General features: G+C 39.7%; 1 protein-coding gene across 1 annotated transcript in view; it reads right to left on the reverse strand.

The window, feature by feature from the left end:
• Positions 1–4,700: 4,700 nt before the first annotated feature.
• Positions 4,701–17,395, reverse strand: part of MTX2 (metaxin 2) — a 29,457-nt gene continuing 16,762 nt past the window's right edge. Inside the window, 7 exon segments of the mRNA XM_064718039.1 lie at positions 4,701–5,194; positions 7,167–7,243; positions 7,843–7,968; positions 8,366–8,404; positions 8,817–8,909; positions 9,645–9,721; positions 11,029–11,101. Coding sequence (XP_064574109.1) covers positions 4,987–5,194; positions 7,167–7,243; positions 7,843–7,968; positions 8,366–8,404; positions 8,817–8,909; positions 9,645–9,721; positions 11,029–11,101 — 693 coding nt within the window. The 3' untranslated portion in view covers positions 4,701–4,986.

Below are 17,395 nucleotides of genomic sequence, written 5' to 3' on the forward strand. Positions count from 1 at the left end.
TTCATTTCTTTCAAGGCAGTTACACAACAGGCCTCAAGCTCCCTGCCAAATGCTGGTTTTTACAAAGTTGGCACGGGGGATGTAAGCCAAGTATCACAAACCTGTGAAGCATGTGTTAGTCAGTGAATGACAGAGTAGATCAGCCAGGAAGTTTCAAACTGCATCAGGCTAGAGCCTGACTTTGCTAATGCTTTCTACTTCCTACTCCTACTTTTATCCTAAGATCAGATAACGAGTAGCAGTTTTTCTTTGTAACAATTCATTAATCAGAGAAATGATCCTTGCTGGTGTTTAGATGTTTTACTTAATTTGGTACTTCTGGCCTGCTGCCCCAGTAGTGCCAAAATTATTATTTCTCACCCAGCAGGTGATAAATAACAACTTCAGTCATGATTAATACCATGAATTTCTCAACCTGACTAATGCAAAAACTTCAAACCTGCAAAACAAGTGGGTGCTAATTGTTGTGAGAGCCATTGGAGCTGCACTCTGCTTATAAAGAAAGAAAGCCACAGGAAATGAAGTGTTTTTTAGCAGCACAGCTGATCCTAAGAGGCATCATTAAGTGCAGCTCAGCAGCATTCTCCATGTGTAAGGCTATGCTAGCCTCTTTTTTTCCACAACACTGAGCTTTAAGTACATTCGAGAGGCAGGAGATTGCCAGGTTGTTTTCCTTTCCCTGGGGAGGAAAAGGGGAAATAAAACAAAAGGCAGAGAAAACAGCAGTTTAATGTCTCATTAACACCACTCAGTACTAAAATTTTTATAACTGGTATGTGAAAAGTGATAGGTCCTAGCAAAAACTGCTCCCACCAAAACCGTCTCACATGTCTCCCTTGAAATCTCATCACATAATAAAAGGCAGCATCAAGAGGCTGCCCAGTCAAGGAGAACTTGCTTCAGAGAGGAACAGGAAAACCAGAATGTCAGGGAGGACTGTCAGCTGGAAACAATGCTCCAATACTATAAATCAGCCTGTGGCTGTCTGGCCACCTTCAAATCACCAGCTGGTTTGCTACAGCCCGTGGTGGAGCAGGGTGGTTGCTCCTTTTCCTGTGCTGTACCTAAGAGTGGCACAGGGCACACAGGATCCACAATCTAGCTGTGTGTACAGCACTGTGCTGGTCAGGCCAACGAGGCCTTCACACCTGGAACCGGCACCCTGCCTATTTCTGATAGGAGCAGACACCAAAATCCAACAAGAACATGAGCAGGTAACTGTGCTGAGGAGCATCTGTGCTGAGCAAGATTAGCCCATCCACAGTCCCAAAGAAGCATCTAGGGAATGGAGAAGCAGTCCTGTTTTCACCAGGACTTCCCCAATTGTTTTAGCTCCATCAGGTGAAGAAAGGATCTGCTACTTTCCAACTTGAGCCTTGCCTCTGAAGCTAATTACTTGTAGAAGGAAAAGACTAGGAGAAGCAAACCACAATGGTCAGGTGATTTGTACTCACTCAATTATGTCTATTCACTTGTAGCTCTGAGAGCTTTTGTAACTTTGTGTGCTGTTCTGGTTAACTCCTGCACTTCCTGGTGAGGCATTTTTAGAAGGTGACTGATAATCCACAGTACAGTTGCTTCCGACATTTTTTTCTGTTGGAAACCTAAATTTTGTCTTAACTTGGGGAAACTTTAGAAGTTCCAGCTATCTCTCTTCACTCAAAATCGCCTGTAAGAACTTTGTATTTTTGAGCCTGAAAAGCTAGGAAAGAAAAACATTATCCCCAGTGTCCTGCCATGTGGGACAAACCATAGGCCTTCCTGGCCTGATACCTGTCTGGTGCAGCAGCTGTGCTTTAGGCATGGGAGATCTCCCAGAAACACCCACAACTCCAGGGTAAAATTCTCACAGACTGCACATGCACAGCCTTGTCTACCAGAGGGCCACTCACACCAGCAGAAAGCCCTTGCTGCTACGCCTGGGAGAAGGCAGCTCTGTGCCCTTGCTCAATCCCCTTGTGAGAAAGGCTATGGGGTTCGGGTTGGTTTGGTTTCCTGACAAACTATGTGCCCACAGAAGTGCTAATTCCTGAGTTCATGAAGGCTATTTGGCTTGGGTTGGTTTGGGGTTTTTTCTGCCTTTGTTTTATTGCTGGTGTTGTTAAAACTTTTCATTCCCTTTCCTGAGCTGTGCCCAGCATTTCAGGAGCAATCCGCTTAAGTGTCCTTTGTAGGACTGCAGCTTCACTGAGTTAAAGCACAGCTTGCCAAGCAAGCCTTGGTCCTTGGAGCTCAGCCCAGTCTGCTCCACAGCACCAGTCATGCTACCAATGTCACTTCAAAAAGCATAATGGTTTCTTGTATTTATGAGGTACAAAGTCTGTCATTTGGCTAGGATTTTAATTGCTATTTTCCACACGGGTAGCAAAGCCAAAATTTTCCTTCTAAGTTTAGATATCACCTAGAATGAGATGCAGCCTGAACTACAAACCAGCTCTGTAGCAAATATGCCATACAGAAAAAAATCCTCTTCAGTCAAGGAAGTAAAGAATGCTCTTTTCCATTTAAATGAAATTATCAAAGTCACGCACAAGGAATGAGGGATGGTTAAACTTTCAGAAACTTCAGTGTAACTTGAGAACTCAGTCTCTGCTTGTCCTCTCTCTTCAATATTGAAAACTCGATGTGATTTGCCTGTCTCTGTATCCTTAAGTGGAGTCTGAGTAGCTCAGGTGGATTTACACAAACTTTGTTTGCAAGAGATCAGTATCTTTTGCCCAACCACTTCCACAGAATTTATTTTCTAGATGAGATATTCAAAGCAGGTTAATGCATATCGCTCTGTGGGGGTTTTTTACTACTCTGAAGTTATAAAGCTCGCTGTATGCTGCTGCACAAAATCTACAGTAACTTGCTGTTCAGCATTCAAGGTGTTGTATTACCAGAGCTTGTTCTGCCTCACCTTGCCAGAATACAAAAAGTTTCATTTAATGCTGTTTCAAAGCAATTGCTGAAATTCAGCTACAAGGTGGCTAATGGCCACTGAAGCCCTGAAAGAGGAGGAACACGTCCATCTGCACTTTTTAAGACCAATAAAAATTAACAGGCAGGTTTAAAAATCCATTAAGTAAATTAGTCCTGTAGTTCAGTCTACTGGTAGCAGAATTGTGAAAACTACATAAGCTAGCTTAAAATCTTTCCTGATGATTGGTGCTCTGCAAATAGTGAGAGGGTAAAAGACCAGTTTAATTACTCTGAATTAAGATACTTGAGTTTTCACACAGGATTTCCTCATCACCACAGCATGCTAACTTTAGTCTGCTCAAAGTAGCATGTATCACAGTATTCTCTCCAAACTTTAAAAAAAAAAGCAAGTTTGAAAGAAACATCTGGGTTCTCAGCTACCAACTGGTTTGATAGTGGAAATGGTCACTAAGCAATCAACAGCTGATGGGGTTCAGTTTCACAAGTATTCAACACAGAGACGTGTGAAATTCTAAGACTGAAATTTAGGACAAGGGCAATCTGCCTGTCCTGGCAAGAGTGGTTGGATGAAAGACCAAGACACTGATACTTAGTGGGTTTGGCTGCAGTAGGACTTTGGACTGTTATATCAAAAAGCAGACAGTAAGAATTCAGCTCTGTTTTCCAGTCCAGCTGGCAAGAGTGATCCCCACAAAAACAGTGAGTAAGCAGGAGTGGTTCAGGAGCCTGACATGGGAGATGAAGCCAGTCCAAGGCATGCAGCTGCTTTCTGCTCAGTTTAAGAGAGAAGGAAATGGCAGCCAAAACCTCATGACCATTGTATAACCATTTATAACCAGTCCAAGCCATTAAGTGTTCTTACACTGAAGCATATAGTCAAATGAACATATTTCAAAGTAAGAACACAATGGTTCCAACAAGCCAAACAGCCTGAGCTGGTTCCCAGTTGTGGCCATGACTTCCTGAATGCACAAGGTTTGTTTCAGCCACCAGCATGTTCCTGGTGGTGCTTTTGGAAAAGCATCAAGTACAACTGACACAGCAGAACAGAGCAGCACCATTTAATGCACTCGAAATAATACCAGTCAGATCAGTCCTTGCCTGCACACAAGAACTCTCCCTTGAAAAGTTCCAGGTTGCCAGGGTTTTTGGAGCACCACAGTGATATTTCTTTGTTTACTCCTGTATCATTGTGGCTACATGTACCATGAATAATGTGGAGGCAGAAGGACCAAGAGATGCCAGCCACAGGCTCACAGAGACTCCTTTTTCTATGAGAACTACATCTGGTAGATAGATCAAAGTTCAGAAGCAATGTCAGCATACTGGAAGTAAAAACAATGAGGCAGACACTTACCTGGCAAATTAGTTTCTTAAATACACAGCAGGACAAGCTGAGGATTAAAACTGGGAAACGACAGGATAAAAAAAATTATAATCAAAAAACCAAAGGTGAATGAAAGATAAAAGCAGAGGCAAGACACATACAAGATGAAGGACTGACAGCCAGAAGGTACTTTGACACAAAAATAGTAACTGAACAAGATCACATTAATTGTGTGCTACAGAGCTCCAAGACATTTTTTTCACCCAGTTTCTGAATACGTTTCAGCTGAGGCAGACAAACATTAAGATCTCTAATGCGTACTTTCATTCCCAGCCTAGTAATTGTAAATAGTTCACAACTTTCTTCCAAGTGTCCTGTCAAAAGGATCCCACTCATGAACTACACAGAACTTAAATTTAGTAAAAGAGGCATTTAGAAAGATCACAGATCAACTTTCAGTGTTTTATTTTTTGAAACAGATACAATATTTTTCCAAGGTGACTGACTTTACAGTAAGTGGCACACAGGCTTTTAAAATGGAAACACCCGTACAGACACTTCAGCTTAAATGTGCACAGTGTATTCTACAACACAAAAACTGTATTGAACATTTTTCCTTACTCCAGAATGACTTGGCAGCTTCAAAAAGCTAACACACATTTCCATTCTCAAAATCCATTTATAGAGCAATGATAAACCCAAAACTGCAACATGATCCACCTCAAGCACCATGTTTATCTGAGCAGGGACCTCTTGGAAGATCGGGCTGCAATTGCAGCGCTGTCTCTCTCCTGACCCTCGAAGTACTGCTGCTCTATTCGCCGACAAAACGCTGTGAGGTTACTGTAGTTCTTCACTTTTTCAGAGAGTTCATCAGTGATTAGCTGAGTAGTAAGGATTGTGAACAGATGTCCAAACACCAGAGCATCTAATTCAGTTGGTCTGGAAAAAACAAAAAAAAAGAGAAAAAGAAGAAGAAAAAAAAGAACAGGTATTTTGGAAGACAAGTCCTGGTGAAGAAAAACTGTGCTGTTCTGAGTAACATGTAGCTAGCCATTCAGCCTAGAACTGGGATGAAATCAAGCAAGGCGAAACCAAATGTATGAAATCTGTCTAAAGGGTATATTAAGAACTCTGCTTGTTCTCAGGATGGCATTTTCCTTGCTTTAGGGAGCTTGGAAAGTGTCTCTTAGATCAGAGACACTTACTGATCTAGTTTCAAACCATGCTCCACCTTTTAGTCCTGTGATGAGGGCAAATGCTTATCAAGTGGTTTGTGGCTCTTCTTTTTATTCTGCAGATGTGTGTTAAAAAATCCAACTATTATCTCACAAGAGGAAAAAAAAAGGAGACGAGTGGAAGCTTATGACTCCCATTCATTTTTTTGTGCTCTGCAACAGTTTGGAACTACTGAACCAACAAAAAAGGGAGTTCCATGGTGGCAGCAGCTGGAAACATCCCTTTTCTGAAAGGGGATTACACAGAAGAAAACAGGTTTTTGGGAATGTATTAGGTATGATGATCCTTCTGAATTGTCACCTTGGACCTTTAAGTAGTCCTTGTATGTAAGTAGTCCATGTAAAAATAATAACCATGTAAAAATAATAATTTTTTTTCAAATCTATTAATGACTTCAGAGTCCCCCTCTACTAATGTTACATGTCTGCATCACAAAGCTTTCCTAACTGGTAAAATTTTTGCTTTTTTATTTGTGGATCACTAAGCACTCTCCAGTGGAGATGTGGGCCCCTGCATAACAAACTTTAATCTGTCAAAAAAGGCTGCTTTTCTTATTTAACTCCTAAAGACTCGCAGAAGTCACAGACTGAAAACTACTGGACCAAGAACATGTATTTTCTTAGTAATATTTCAGACAGCTAAAAAATTCAAAGGTTGAAACTACCAAAAAAGTATGATTAACAACCAACCAACACAAATTCCCCAAGTTACAACTCTTTAGAAATACAGAAAGAAAAGTTAAGAGATACTATGTTTAATAATCAAAGGAGAAGATGCACCTTAAAGTCATGTTCTGTAAGGAATACTTCTGTATCCTCTGAATTAAGACTACCCAGCTAGTCTCAACTTGAAATAGATTAAGGGGCAAAGCCACAATGCAGAGAAATAACCAAATGCTGCCATTTTAAGACATCTCCCAGTTCAAATGCAGTAAACTGAAATCCAGAACTGAGCAGTTCTAGGCTGATCTATGCACAGGGGACAAGAGGGAGCTAATGTGATGTTATTTAAGTCTGTAACATTTCCAAAATTGTGAATTATTGGAGAGAAAAAAAAATTAAATTTCATATTGCAATTGAACGAAACTGGCGAGAACAAAGGACATTCCAAGGAGGTCAGATAATTTCTTTTTTCTCTCCTGGCAATGTGAATATTTTTTTTTCACTTTATATTTAGTTCTTTGTGGATTAGCTAGCTTCTCCCCCAGTTCTTAGAACTCAGACACCCTCATGCTAATTCAGTTCATTCAGAACTGTTTCTCACGTTAAAACAAGCTGCCCTGATCAGGTTGGCACAACATACATTCACTCCTCTAGCAGAGAATGTTACCCAAGAAATACAAGTAATGCTTTAAATATATCATTTTTATTAAGAAACTAACTATATAAAAATGTACATTTGTAGCCTACATAAGTTGTGGTAGAATCTGTAAGACAAGCAGGAGTAAAATGAAATCATAAATACAACAAACTTACAGAGGCTTTCCCTTTAAAACCTTTAAATACTTATTCCTGAAATTTCATGTTTAGATTCCAGTCACATATTTGTATTTTTGCAATGACTCACACAGCATTAAAATAAAATAGGAGTTTCATATAAATACATTTGTATGTATGTGGGTATATACCTATATCTCATATTGCTGGGTGCAGTATTTCAATGAAGAGTAACTTACTGCTTATTGAAGAAATATGGTTGTGTTCCTAATCTCTGGGAGAGAGCATGACAGCACTGATCTACATCTTCAAGCACCTATCGAAATACACAAGAAAGAAAGAAAAATCCATATTGTCAGGAAGTAACACCATTGCAAGAAAAAACCTCCTTATTCTATTTGCACAGTGGGAACAAGGAATGTAACATGTTGGAATATCAAAAGCTGTTAAAGTCAGTCAAACCTACACAGCAGGCAGGTAGCAAAGTGTTACTTAATCTAACATTTGAGGTAAGGCAACTCTGATTAAGTGCTTCCCATAACATTTACAACTAAGCTTAATGAAAGTACTGACTTAAACCCCATAGCTTGCCACAATCCCACAAAGAGTGCCTATCAGCATCATACAGGAAGCAGGGCACAGAACTCACAACCTATTTTCAGGACTATGGCCCAAACTAACACTGACAGAGCTGTGTACAGTTGTGGCAAAACATCCTTCCTTGGACCCCATCAGGTTGCACATAACTTAAAATTTATTGCTGCTGGAGGCAAATACCTGACTCCTGATAATGTTTAAAGTACAGAATATGCATTTCACTACATCTGTTTCAGGAACATACTACTCTCCAATGCCTATTAAAAAAAAAAAAAAAAAAAATAAATTAAAGAAATAAGGTTGATTTTTCATACTCACCTGTTCAAGTGTCTTTCCAGCCCATCCAATGGCTTTCATCTTCCTCCTAACCTCCCACTGCTTCTGATAGGATAAAATGCGGTTCAAAGGCCAGGGGTAAGGAGAGCCATACCTTGGGTGAGTAATCTGTGTTGAAAAACAGAAAGGTACTATGTTATAATACAAGAAATACAGATTGAACAAAACAGCTGATATTTAAACATTTCTCTCAGAAAAGGAGCTGCAGAAGAGAAAAGCAGCTGTGTGTATGCTGTAACTATTTGCACAGATCCACTGTTTGCAGCATAACTATTTAAAATTATTATTTCAGAAAGATGAACAAAACCTGTATCTATTCTGCAGTCAGCTCCCTCCAGTAACACAGCTTCTCTAAAATGTGTATGCAAGTGAAATTAAAGTGAAAAGACTTTATCATTAATGGTATAAACCCCCATGTTTCATTTATGAGTAGGGACTTGCAGTTGTGAGCAAAAGTGTTTTCTCATTAAATTTTAATTAAGATGAATGCTGCGGAACCACTCACCTCCTCTACTGTAACATCATCACACCACTGGAGATAGAGCTAGGAAAAGAAAGAACACTTACTAAAACTTCCTAATAAAGGAGAATACAGAGACAATCATTTTTCACTAGCAGAATTTTCTTTTCTAAATTAGATTAAAATTTCCATTTCATTTCTTCTCATAGACCTTTGATGTACAACAGAAATTAAAACTGGAAGGCAAAAGCCCAGCTGCTAGTCCTTACTTCACCAGCACCAAAACTTGGCTGAGACCAAAAAAAAGCCTGCTCCTGCTGCCCACACCACACCCAGCCCCAGGCCAGCAAGCAATCCACGGTGTAGGAGAATTTATTCCTGTCATTTCACCTCAAAAGCTGATGACCTAATCTAGGAACAGCACTATTTCCACTACAGGGAAAAATCCTAAAGCTTTCTTGCCTACAGTGTGTGGAGTTACTAGGGTTTGCTATACCTCTGCTGTCAAGAGCATATTATTGACCAATTCCATGTAGGCTTTCATCTCAGCTTTTTGGACTTCATCCAACCCATCACTAAGAGAATGGCCCTAATGGGGAAAAGAAAAAAGACACATGTAAGAATGGGTATTGGAATATTCAGCAACATATGACCCAAGGACCTTAAACATCAATGAGCTTTGGCTCAGATCCTATTCTCTTGCATAGTTCAATAAAAAATTACATGTGAAATTTTTACATACAGTATCCTTTACAATTAGAACCAAATCATCATTATGTAACTAATCTAATCCATAAGGAATCTAAGCTAATCTACAGGAAATTTAGACTATTATCAGTTATAGATGAGCACACTTTGAGCACACAACCTCCTGGTTAGTGTATCCCTATAGCACAAGGTAAACAAATTTACATCCATGATACAAATTCAACTTCTCAGTGAAAACATGGTATTTTTAAAAATACAGGGGACGGCGGGAGAATAAAGGCAAAGTTGAACAGTATTTGACATTTCAGGATTTAAAACAGTCAATTCTAGACTTAAGACCCCTGAGACCCAGAGACAAAGCATGTAGGAAAAGTCTCAGAAACTGGCACTGGAATGCAGCTATTCTACATAGAATTTACTGGGAGAATTTGAGGAAATTACAAAGAAAAACATTTTCACCTCACAAACTCCTGTTCCATGATATCTGTCTTTTAAAACAGTACTAGATTCCTATATTGTTTTAACAAATTTAGTAAGATTCCAGAAAAGCACACTAAATCAGTGCAATGCTCAGCAGGATTAACATTCATAATTAATGAAAACAATGAACTATTACCTTGGCTTTTACAAACTGGACTATGGGTCCAAGTTCAGATACTACTTGATTTCCCACATGAATAAAGGGTACTTTGCCTGTAAAAGGAGAAATATATTGGAGTAATGAGACAGAGGGTGGTGGGGCGAGAGAAGGGAACAAATGTAAACCTTCTCTGAATTATCATTAAACCAATATAAAGAAAGGAAACAAGGAAAGTGAGTAAAAGTGAGTAAAAGTGAGTAAAAACAGTAAAGGACTCCAGGAGTAAAGAAAGGGCAAAAAGAATACATGTAATTCTGGCTACATTTAAAATTGAGGCAGTATCATTTTCCCTCTTGTGCTCCTTGTTTTTAGGAGAAGGAAGTGTTCAGACCTAAATTACAACATTAGGTGCCAGTAAGTGTGGACATGAGATGTGAGTGGCAGAGAAGCCATAGCATAGAAGTGTCACCAGTCCTACTCCTGCACATGCAAGATGCCCCTGTGTGCCTGGATTCAGCATTTCAAATCTCTATTTGCTAACAAATAATTCATATACCTGCATATTTTGCTTTTGCAGGGGTTTCACTCCTCCCATGCAACTGTTGGTTTTGGGTATTTTTTAAATCACCTCATTTCACTGCTTTAACCAAAAATATCAGTACCAGCAGTAGAACCCATATAGCTGGCAGACACATAGTGACAGGCACTTCCATATGGCAGTGATCAGCCAGAGCCAGGTAATCAGTAAATATGGAGCTCCTCACACAACAAAATTCTGGGACAGAGCGCGAGGATCTTGGCACCTTGTGTTCTGTAATTCTTTCTGATTTTTAGGCAATTTTCTGAAGCTGGTCTCTGGGCATTTTTAGGCAGTCACTTCCAACAAAAACAGGCTGTGTACTTCACTTTTTGGTGCTGGGTTTGAATTTTTTTCCAGACAGTCTCATGGATCTGAGGAAGATTTAAAATCACCTGTCACCATTTACAGTGAAAATGCACCCTTTGGTCTCCTGCATCCTGGCAATCAACTCCCACACAGAGAAACAAAAGAGAACCTTTCTCCAGCATTGTTTCATTCCAGCAACAGGAAAATATAACAGCATTTCCTGGAATATTCCCTGGATGCAGAATAAAGCCATTTTTGGACACATTTGTCTTTCTGCTTTATGGCATTTGAGAGAAGGTTTCCACCAGGCACTGAGCTGTGTGAACACTTTACACAGGTACTGTTACACATGGTGCCAAGGTTACTTTGCATTTCACTGTTTCGATTGCTTGCAGAGGTGAAGCTGCTCTGGAGAGGAGGGGGAAAGGCAACCCACACACAGCAGCACTGCCTGTTATCAGCAAGACAAGGCCTAGTTGCCATGGTATCAAAATGGAGGTGTAACACAGTAATCTAAATGAAGGCCACACTTACCAGATGGGGACATGTACTCGGCGTTTGCCCTGCAAATCACCCGGATTGGCAGATTGCACATTTGCAAGAAGGCCTGGAAACAAAGAGTCGCATTTGAAAAGCATTCATACACCAGTGGCAAACAAATGTGGTGCTCTCCGTGCATTTGCCTGTGTTAGCTGGCTCCCAGCACACTCTTAGGAAGTATAGTTCCCTGCATACTGTTCTTAGGAAGAAAGAAGGGTAAGTAAAAGAAAAACAAAGGGATTTTGACTTCTTTAGATAACTGTTTATCATTCAAACACCAACTGGAATTCTTCCAATGCAGATTCATCTATTTTTATTGGTTTTTTAAGATGGGCAAAGAAGCAGTATCTGACAGACACAATTAGTGCTGTGGCTCTACAAAACTGAGTGACATTTTGCCTCTTTTAAAAACCACAATATTCATTTCTCCTGGCTAAAGCTGACTCATCAAGGTAATGTTATGGAACATGGCAAACACATAGGGCACCTTTCCACATTATAATAACAATTTTGCTCTGTGATATTGTCAAAGCACAAGTCTGGCTGGGGAGAAAGTATTATTTTTAATTTATGGGATTCATGGAGAGCATAAGTGATCGATTTACCATTTCCTTCTATCTGTGTTCTTGGATTCAAAGCTTTCTCAGGAGGATAACAATTTCTGTCAGCACCTGCCACTACCACAAAATCCACAGGCTGTTTCTGCTGAAATACCAAAATGTCAAGACAAATATTTGCAGTTTGGACAGAACACGGCAAATAAGGAATCTCTTACTTGGTAGAGATTCTCACAGCTCAGCTCAGTCCTAATCATTCATTTTGTCTCTGCAATTAGACAGGTCACAAGTCCAGATTCCAAAATTATTCTATTAACTATTTATACAACGTGACTTGAGGTAAAAAAGGCCTAGAGCAACCAGGCTTCCACCATGAAGAAAGAGAGTGCTGTAACACAGCATTTTCTGCACAAGCCTCCTCCCTGCTCTTCAGAGGGCAGGATCTGGCAGTAAACCACATTCTCACAGCTTTAGCTGCTCAGACTCTAATCACACACAAGAAAGCAACCTAAACCCTAACCTTAAGATTTGCTACTCTTCGTAATACAGCACAGATTCTAGTAATATTAGAAATCATTGCGTCTACCCTCAGTTAAAAAAATCAAAATTAAAAAGAAATGTAAGAAGACCCTAAAGTAAACACCAAATCAAAAACCTGAGAAAACTTTCTTGGAATAGTCATCTTTAGTTCTGATGAATGCCTCATTAGGACTGACACTGAAAAGAATGATTCATGCTTAAAACTGGATAAACCCATCCAGTGCTGAATTTACCAGATCAGTCTTCCTGCGAGTTTCTGAAACAGTGACCACTGGAGCTGCTCCTTCAGCAGCTTTACAGGGCTTCATCCAGCACCCTCTTCAGCATCCCCATGCCAAGACCTGTTCCACTTCAGTCTTTGGCTATATTTAGGATTGCCTTTAAGATGAGTGATGAAATAAACCTAAATATGTAATATACTCTGTAATATTAACAGTATAATCTAAATATAAAATACAATCAACCCAAGAAAATGTTTTTTGAAATCCTGCTGTTACATATTTTAAAAGATAGAAGCCCAGGGAATAAAAAGACCAGTGTATCTGTTTATTATGAGCTGTGACTTGTATCCAAAGCATGACCTGCTCACCTTTAAGTGCTCCTTACAAAATGTTCTGCAGCAAAATAAAGGAAAGGTCCACAGTATAAGACAATTTTAATCCTTATTGAATCTACACTGCTTAACTAAACATTAACTGGAGAAGTAGGCCAGTATCTACTTCTTGCTTCAGCTTAAATTAATGGTCCACTGGACACCCTTCATGTCAACTAAAATATTCATGTGAATCAGTAAAAGACAGCAGTATTATCCCAAATTAGGAGGGCTCAGTCTAAGAAACAAGCCTTGTAATTTGCATTACTATGAGTACTTACATTCTTTCACTGATGTAACTGACAGGCTTTGGAAATTATTACCATTAACAAGTCAGGTGGTTTTGACTTTTCAAGCATAGTGAATGCATTCCATATTTATGGAAATTATAGTTTCTTTTAGAAAAAAAAAAGACAAGGATCATGACCGATGCATTCCTATAAATATTCACTGCCAGAAAACTTTTTCTGGTGCATTCAACTAGGTATGCTAGATATTAGACAATAACTGATATTAGACAGTAAGTGGCATGAACTATTACCAAAATAATTGAAACTGGAACAGTTCAAAGAAATCTTCGAGAGAGAATACAGAACAAAGCAGCAATTTCTCTGAGCCTTTATCTCATTACACGCTCTAGCCCAGTGATCAAGGGAGGATTTGTTCCCTTTTTGACCACTCACACAGAATGTCAAGAACCAGCACATTTGGTGTGCAGATGGTATGAGACCACCATGGCTTCCAACTCTGATAAAAGATGCCATGGAACACTGATTACTTCAGCTCAGAACATCTTGTTTCCCTTTGGGTACCTCACATACACAGTCTGAGCAGGCAAGTTACCCTTGCTTTTCTTGTGAGAGAAATCTTTTTCTGTGAGCAAATGGGAGTGTGCTCAGCTCCTCTGAGGGCTTTTGGGCAAGACACTGAAGGCTGAAACCACCCCAGTCCAGCTTTGCTGAGATTTATGAAGATTTATGAAGATATCAACACCCCTTCAAAGACAAGGCATCAAAAATTGAGCAATCTGAAAGACCAAGGGCCCAGGCTCATTCTAGTACATCAGAGATTATTGTTAACATCTGAAATTTGGCTGATCAACTTTAAAAAGGACTGAAAAGGGCCAACTAAATTCCAAGTAACACACAATCTAGTTAATGACACCCTTGTGAAAATTCACCAGAAAATGGCAAGCAAGACAGTAACAGCAAAACTAGAAACAAGATATTTAACTGAGCACAGCCTGTCCCACCTCACAAAGATGCCTGTTGTTCCAACAGCATTATACTTCCAGCTCTCTTCTGCTCTGGAAAAAAAAGTGTACTACCAAAGAACAGAGAGGGTGACCCTACAGGCCTCAAGCTGGATCTCCTCCAGCACCAGAGGAACAGAGTGTATCCTTTCTTTGGATGAGGTTAATGTAAGAAACAGATAAAGGCATTAAAAAATAAAGATTTGGCTTAATAGGGTCTGTCAGTTTCTCTCCCACACATGCTCTCTGCCTCTTTCCTGCAGTCTGACAATCTCCTCTCTCACACCCTTCCAGCCTCTCTAGCTGTAGCATTACCTAACACCTAGAAAGTGAAGGAAGAAATATGAAAAAAACATTTTTAGCAATGATACCTCTCTTTTTCCAGGCTGAAACCATTGAGTCTACAGTGCTGCTGCTACCCCTGTGTACCTTGTTTTTAATGGGAGACTTTACTGTAAACAGAGATGGAAGGTTTCTGCACATCCATGAAGAGAAAGGGATGAGAGCAAGGCAAACAGAAGCAACCAGATGAATAATGTCTGTCCTCCCCTACCCTCCCAATATTTACTCTTACAGAGTAGGGAAGAAAGAGTTGTGGACAATGAACTGAAGAAAAGTCTGGGGAAGCCTCTCAGTGCCTTTTCTGCCCCACTGCACACTGATCCACACTGACTGTGGTTTGTATTGAACTGCCTTACACTCGCAGAGAGGAGCATGAGCCACTCTGTTTTCAAAATTAGGTGGAACAACCAAGTTCATATTTTTGCTGTGAGAGAATGAGGTATTGGTAACTATGTGAAGACGGCTGATAAGAAGCTTTGAGGTGACACTTGTTACAAAATTAATCAAATATCTTATGCCTATCATTCATTTCAATCATGGCAGGTGACACCTCCTGCCAGAATTATGGAGTATATTTACAACAGCACTGCTTAAAGGACACAATCCATGTAAGGCTTGCTTCTTCTTACAGCCCACCCAATTTAAAATTCAAAACATAAGTAGGATGTTTGATTTCAATTATTTAAAAAAACAATCAGAGCAATCACTTTTGCACAGATTTGGCATAATTCAAAAGCCCAGAGCCCAGAAACCACAGCCAGACACAGGACAACTGAGCCCACTCTTCCCTTCCTCCCCACCCTCCTCTTCTCACAGGACTGACATTCTCATCTCTGCTGCTGCCACCCCCGGAACAATGCAAGAAAGGGGTGCCACTGTGTCCTCCTCTGATGACAAGACGGGAAGAGACTGTACATGAAATACAATGGGAAGGCACAGGAGAAGGGAAAAAGGAGGTTTTTTTATATATTACCAGAGTTAATTGGTTTAGGAGTGATTTTCACTCTTGCTCTCCCTTCCTCTCTGCCCTGCCAGCTAAGGACACCGTCACCCGGACACACGACAGGCGCTGGGCAGCCAATCCCCCTGCCACAGCTCCACCACAATGCCCTCCTCTTCCCCTACAGCTTCCTCCCAGAAAAACACAGATGAGCAAACACATACACTCTTTAAAAATGAGTTACAACTTGAAGTAAATCATATCCAGATTGCACTTTCTGAGATCAGAGGCAAGAATGAAATTACTTATGCCAAGACTCAAATAGTTCACAATTTACGTCGCCACATGAGGAACACTATTTTCAGATGGCACAGTCCGAGCTCCATTTGAAGAAGATATATTCATGATTAGTTTTTAATAAAGAACAAGCCATTCCAAGCCATCTCTTACTCAGCAGCCCTTCTAAAGGCACTCACACAACATACTGTTAGGAAGAAGGAGTGAAATGCATTTTCTGTTTTCATTTTATGTTATTTCATGAGCATACAATGAAGAGTATGTGATGACAACTAAAGGGTTATTCTCTACTTTACTGCAGGAACACATTTTAAAATTAAAACCTATGAAAAAATCTACAGAATAATTCAGTTTTCATATCAAACAGCTGCAGTCCCTGTAACTGAAATAGTGTGTCTAAGGTTATAAATGAAAACTGTTCAGTATCATTGCTTGAGTGACAGATTAAATTCCTAATCCAGTTATGGTAATGGCCACATGTGTAGTTTAACATAAATTAAGATCTTAATTATATTTGTGACTATTTTAAACAAAATAACAAATTCCTCTGTACCTGTGAATGTAATTTATAGCAAAGCCACGTTCATTCTCCAAAACAATCTATTTTATACTGCATCATGGCACTGCCTCTAATGGTATAATGTAATTCTTGTTGTAGAATGTAGAAAGAGTGGATTCACTGGTAGCACAGGGGTTTTGAAGATAAATGAAGATTCTATTCATTCAGAGGTAATTTCATCTTAGAACTATATGAAAGATGTTTCACTCACAAACAGTACCTGTATAGCTTGGGATTTAAGAATGTTTTCAGCAAAAACACAATGCTGCTAGATTGATTATGTTGATACTGCATTCCTCATCATGAAGAATTCCAGCTTTTATTCTCTTTTAAAAAAAGGATTGGCAGATTTTCATTTCAGTACCAAGCTTTTGTTTAAGACTCAGCAACAAGTTCAAATTTCTGCTAATGTTTTGTCTAGAGAAAAACTAAACCACAATTCATACACACACACACAGAGAAAAAAAAATCACAAGTCTGTCAAGGGCAATTAATCATGTATGATTTACACATTTATTTGATTACTTGTTGAAGTAAATAAGCAATTGGTCTGTGTAACACAATTTTAAATTGCCCAAACTTCCTTCTGTCATTCAGGCCTAAGAACAGACGATTTTAAAAGCCCTTCTCTGGAATATGTTAAGACCACTTACAAGGACATTGACTGCACAAGCAATTAATACACATCTTAACAAAATGAGCTGCAGGCTCTCTAACCTCAGGACAGCTGTCAGAATTTCCAGAATTCTGAACACTTTAGACAGCCTTTTGAGCAAGACTATGAGACTAACTGCATAAAGATTCCAGAAGAACCTGTAATAAAAGAGGCAGTCTCATCATCCACATTCCTCTTCCTGACAAGTTGGAACAGTGCAGAAGATGCTTTGAGCTGCCATTTGAGGCAAGAGGCCTGGCAGAGTGCAGCTGTATTAACCCCCTCCCTCCTACTTGGCCAGGCACTAAATAAAATGGCTTTACCTGCACCAAGCATCAATAAGGAGGCAGAGCCTGGACAGACCCTCTGCTTCAGACTGAAGTACACTCTCCTATGGTGATTCAGTATTAATCTACTTCAAACTCCATTTTTCCCTCCTTAAAGTTGTAGCATTGTTTTGTTATTGAGATATATTTGTGTACTGGTTTTGGTGGCTTTTTTTCACTGTGATAAGCCAGATAAGCAGGAATGCTGCATAATGGTAGCTGCACATGGAGAATGATTTAACCATGTGTCATGTTACCCAGGAGGTGTGTTTTCATTAACACTGATGGGAAGAGGGCTGAG

This window comes from Zonotrichia leucophrys, chromosome 7 (assembly GCF_028769735.1).
Source record: "Zonotrichia leucophrys gambelii isolate GWCS_2022_RI chromosome 7, RI_Zleu_2.0, whole genome shotgun sequence".
Taxonomy (NCBI): domain Eukaryota; kingdom Metazoa; phylum Chordata; class Aves; order Passeriformes; family Passerellidae; genus Zonotrichia; species Zonotrichia leucophrys.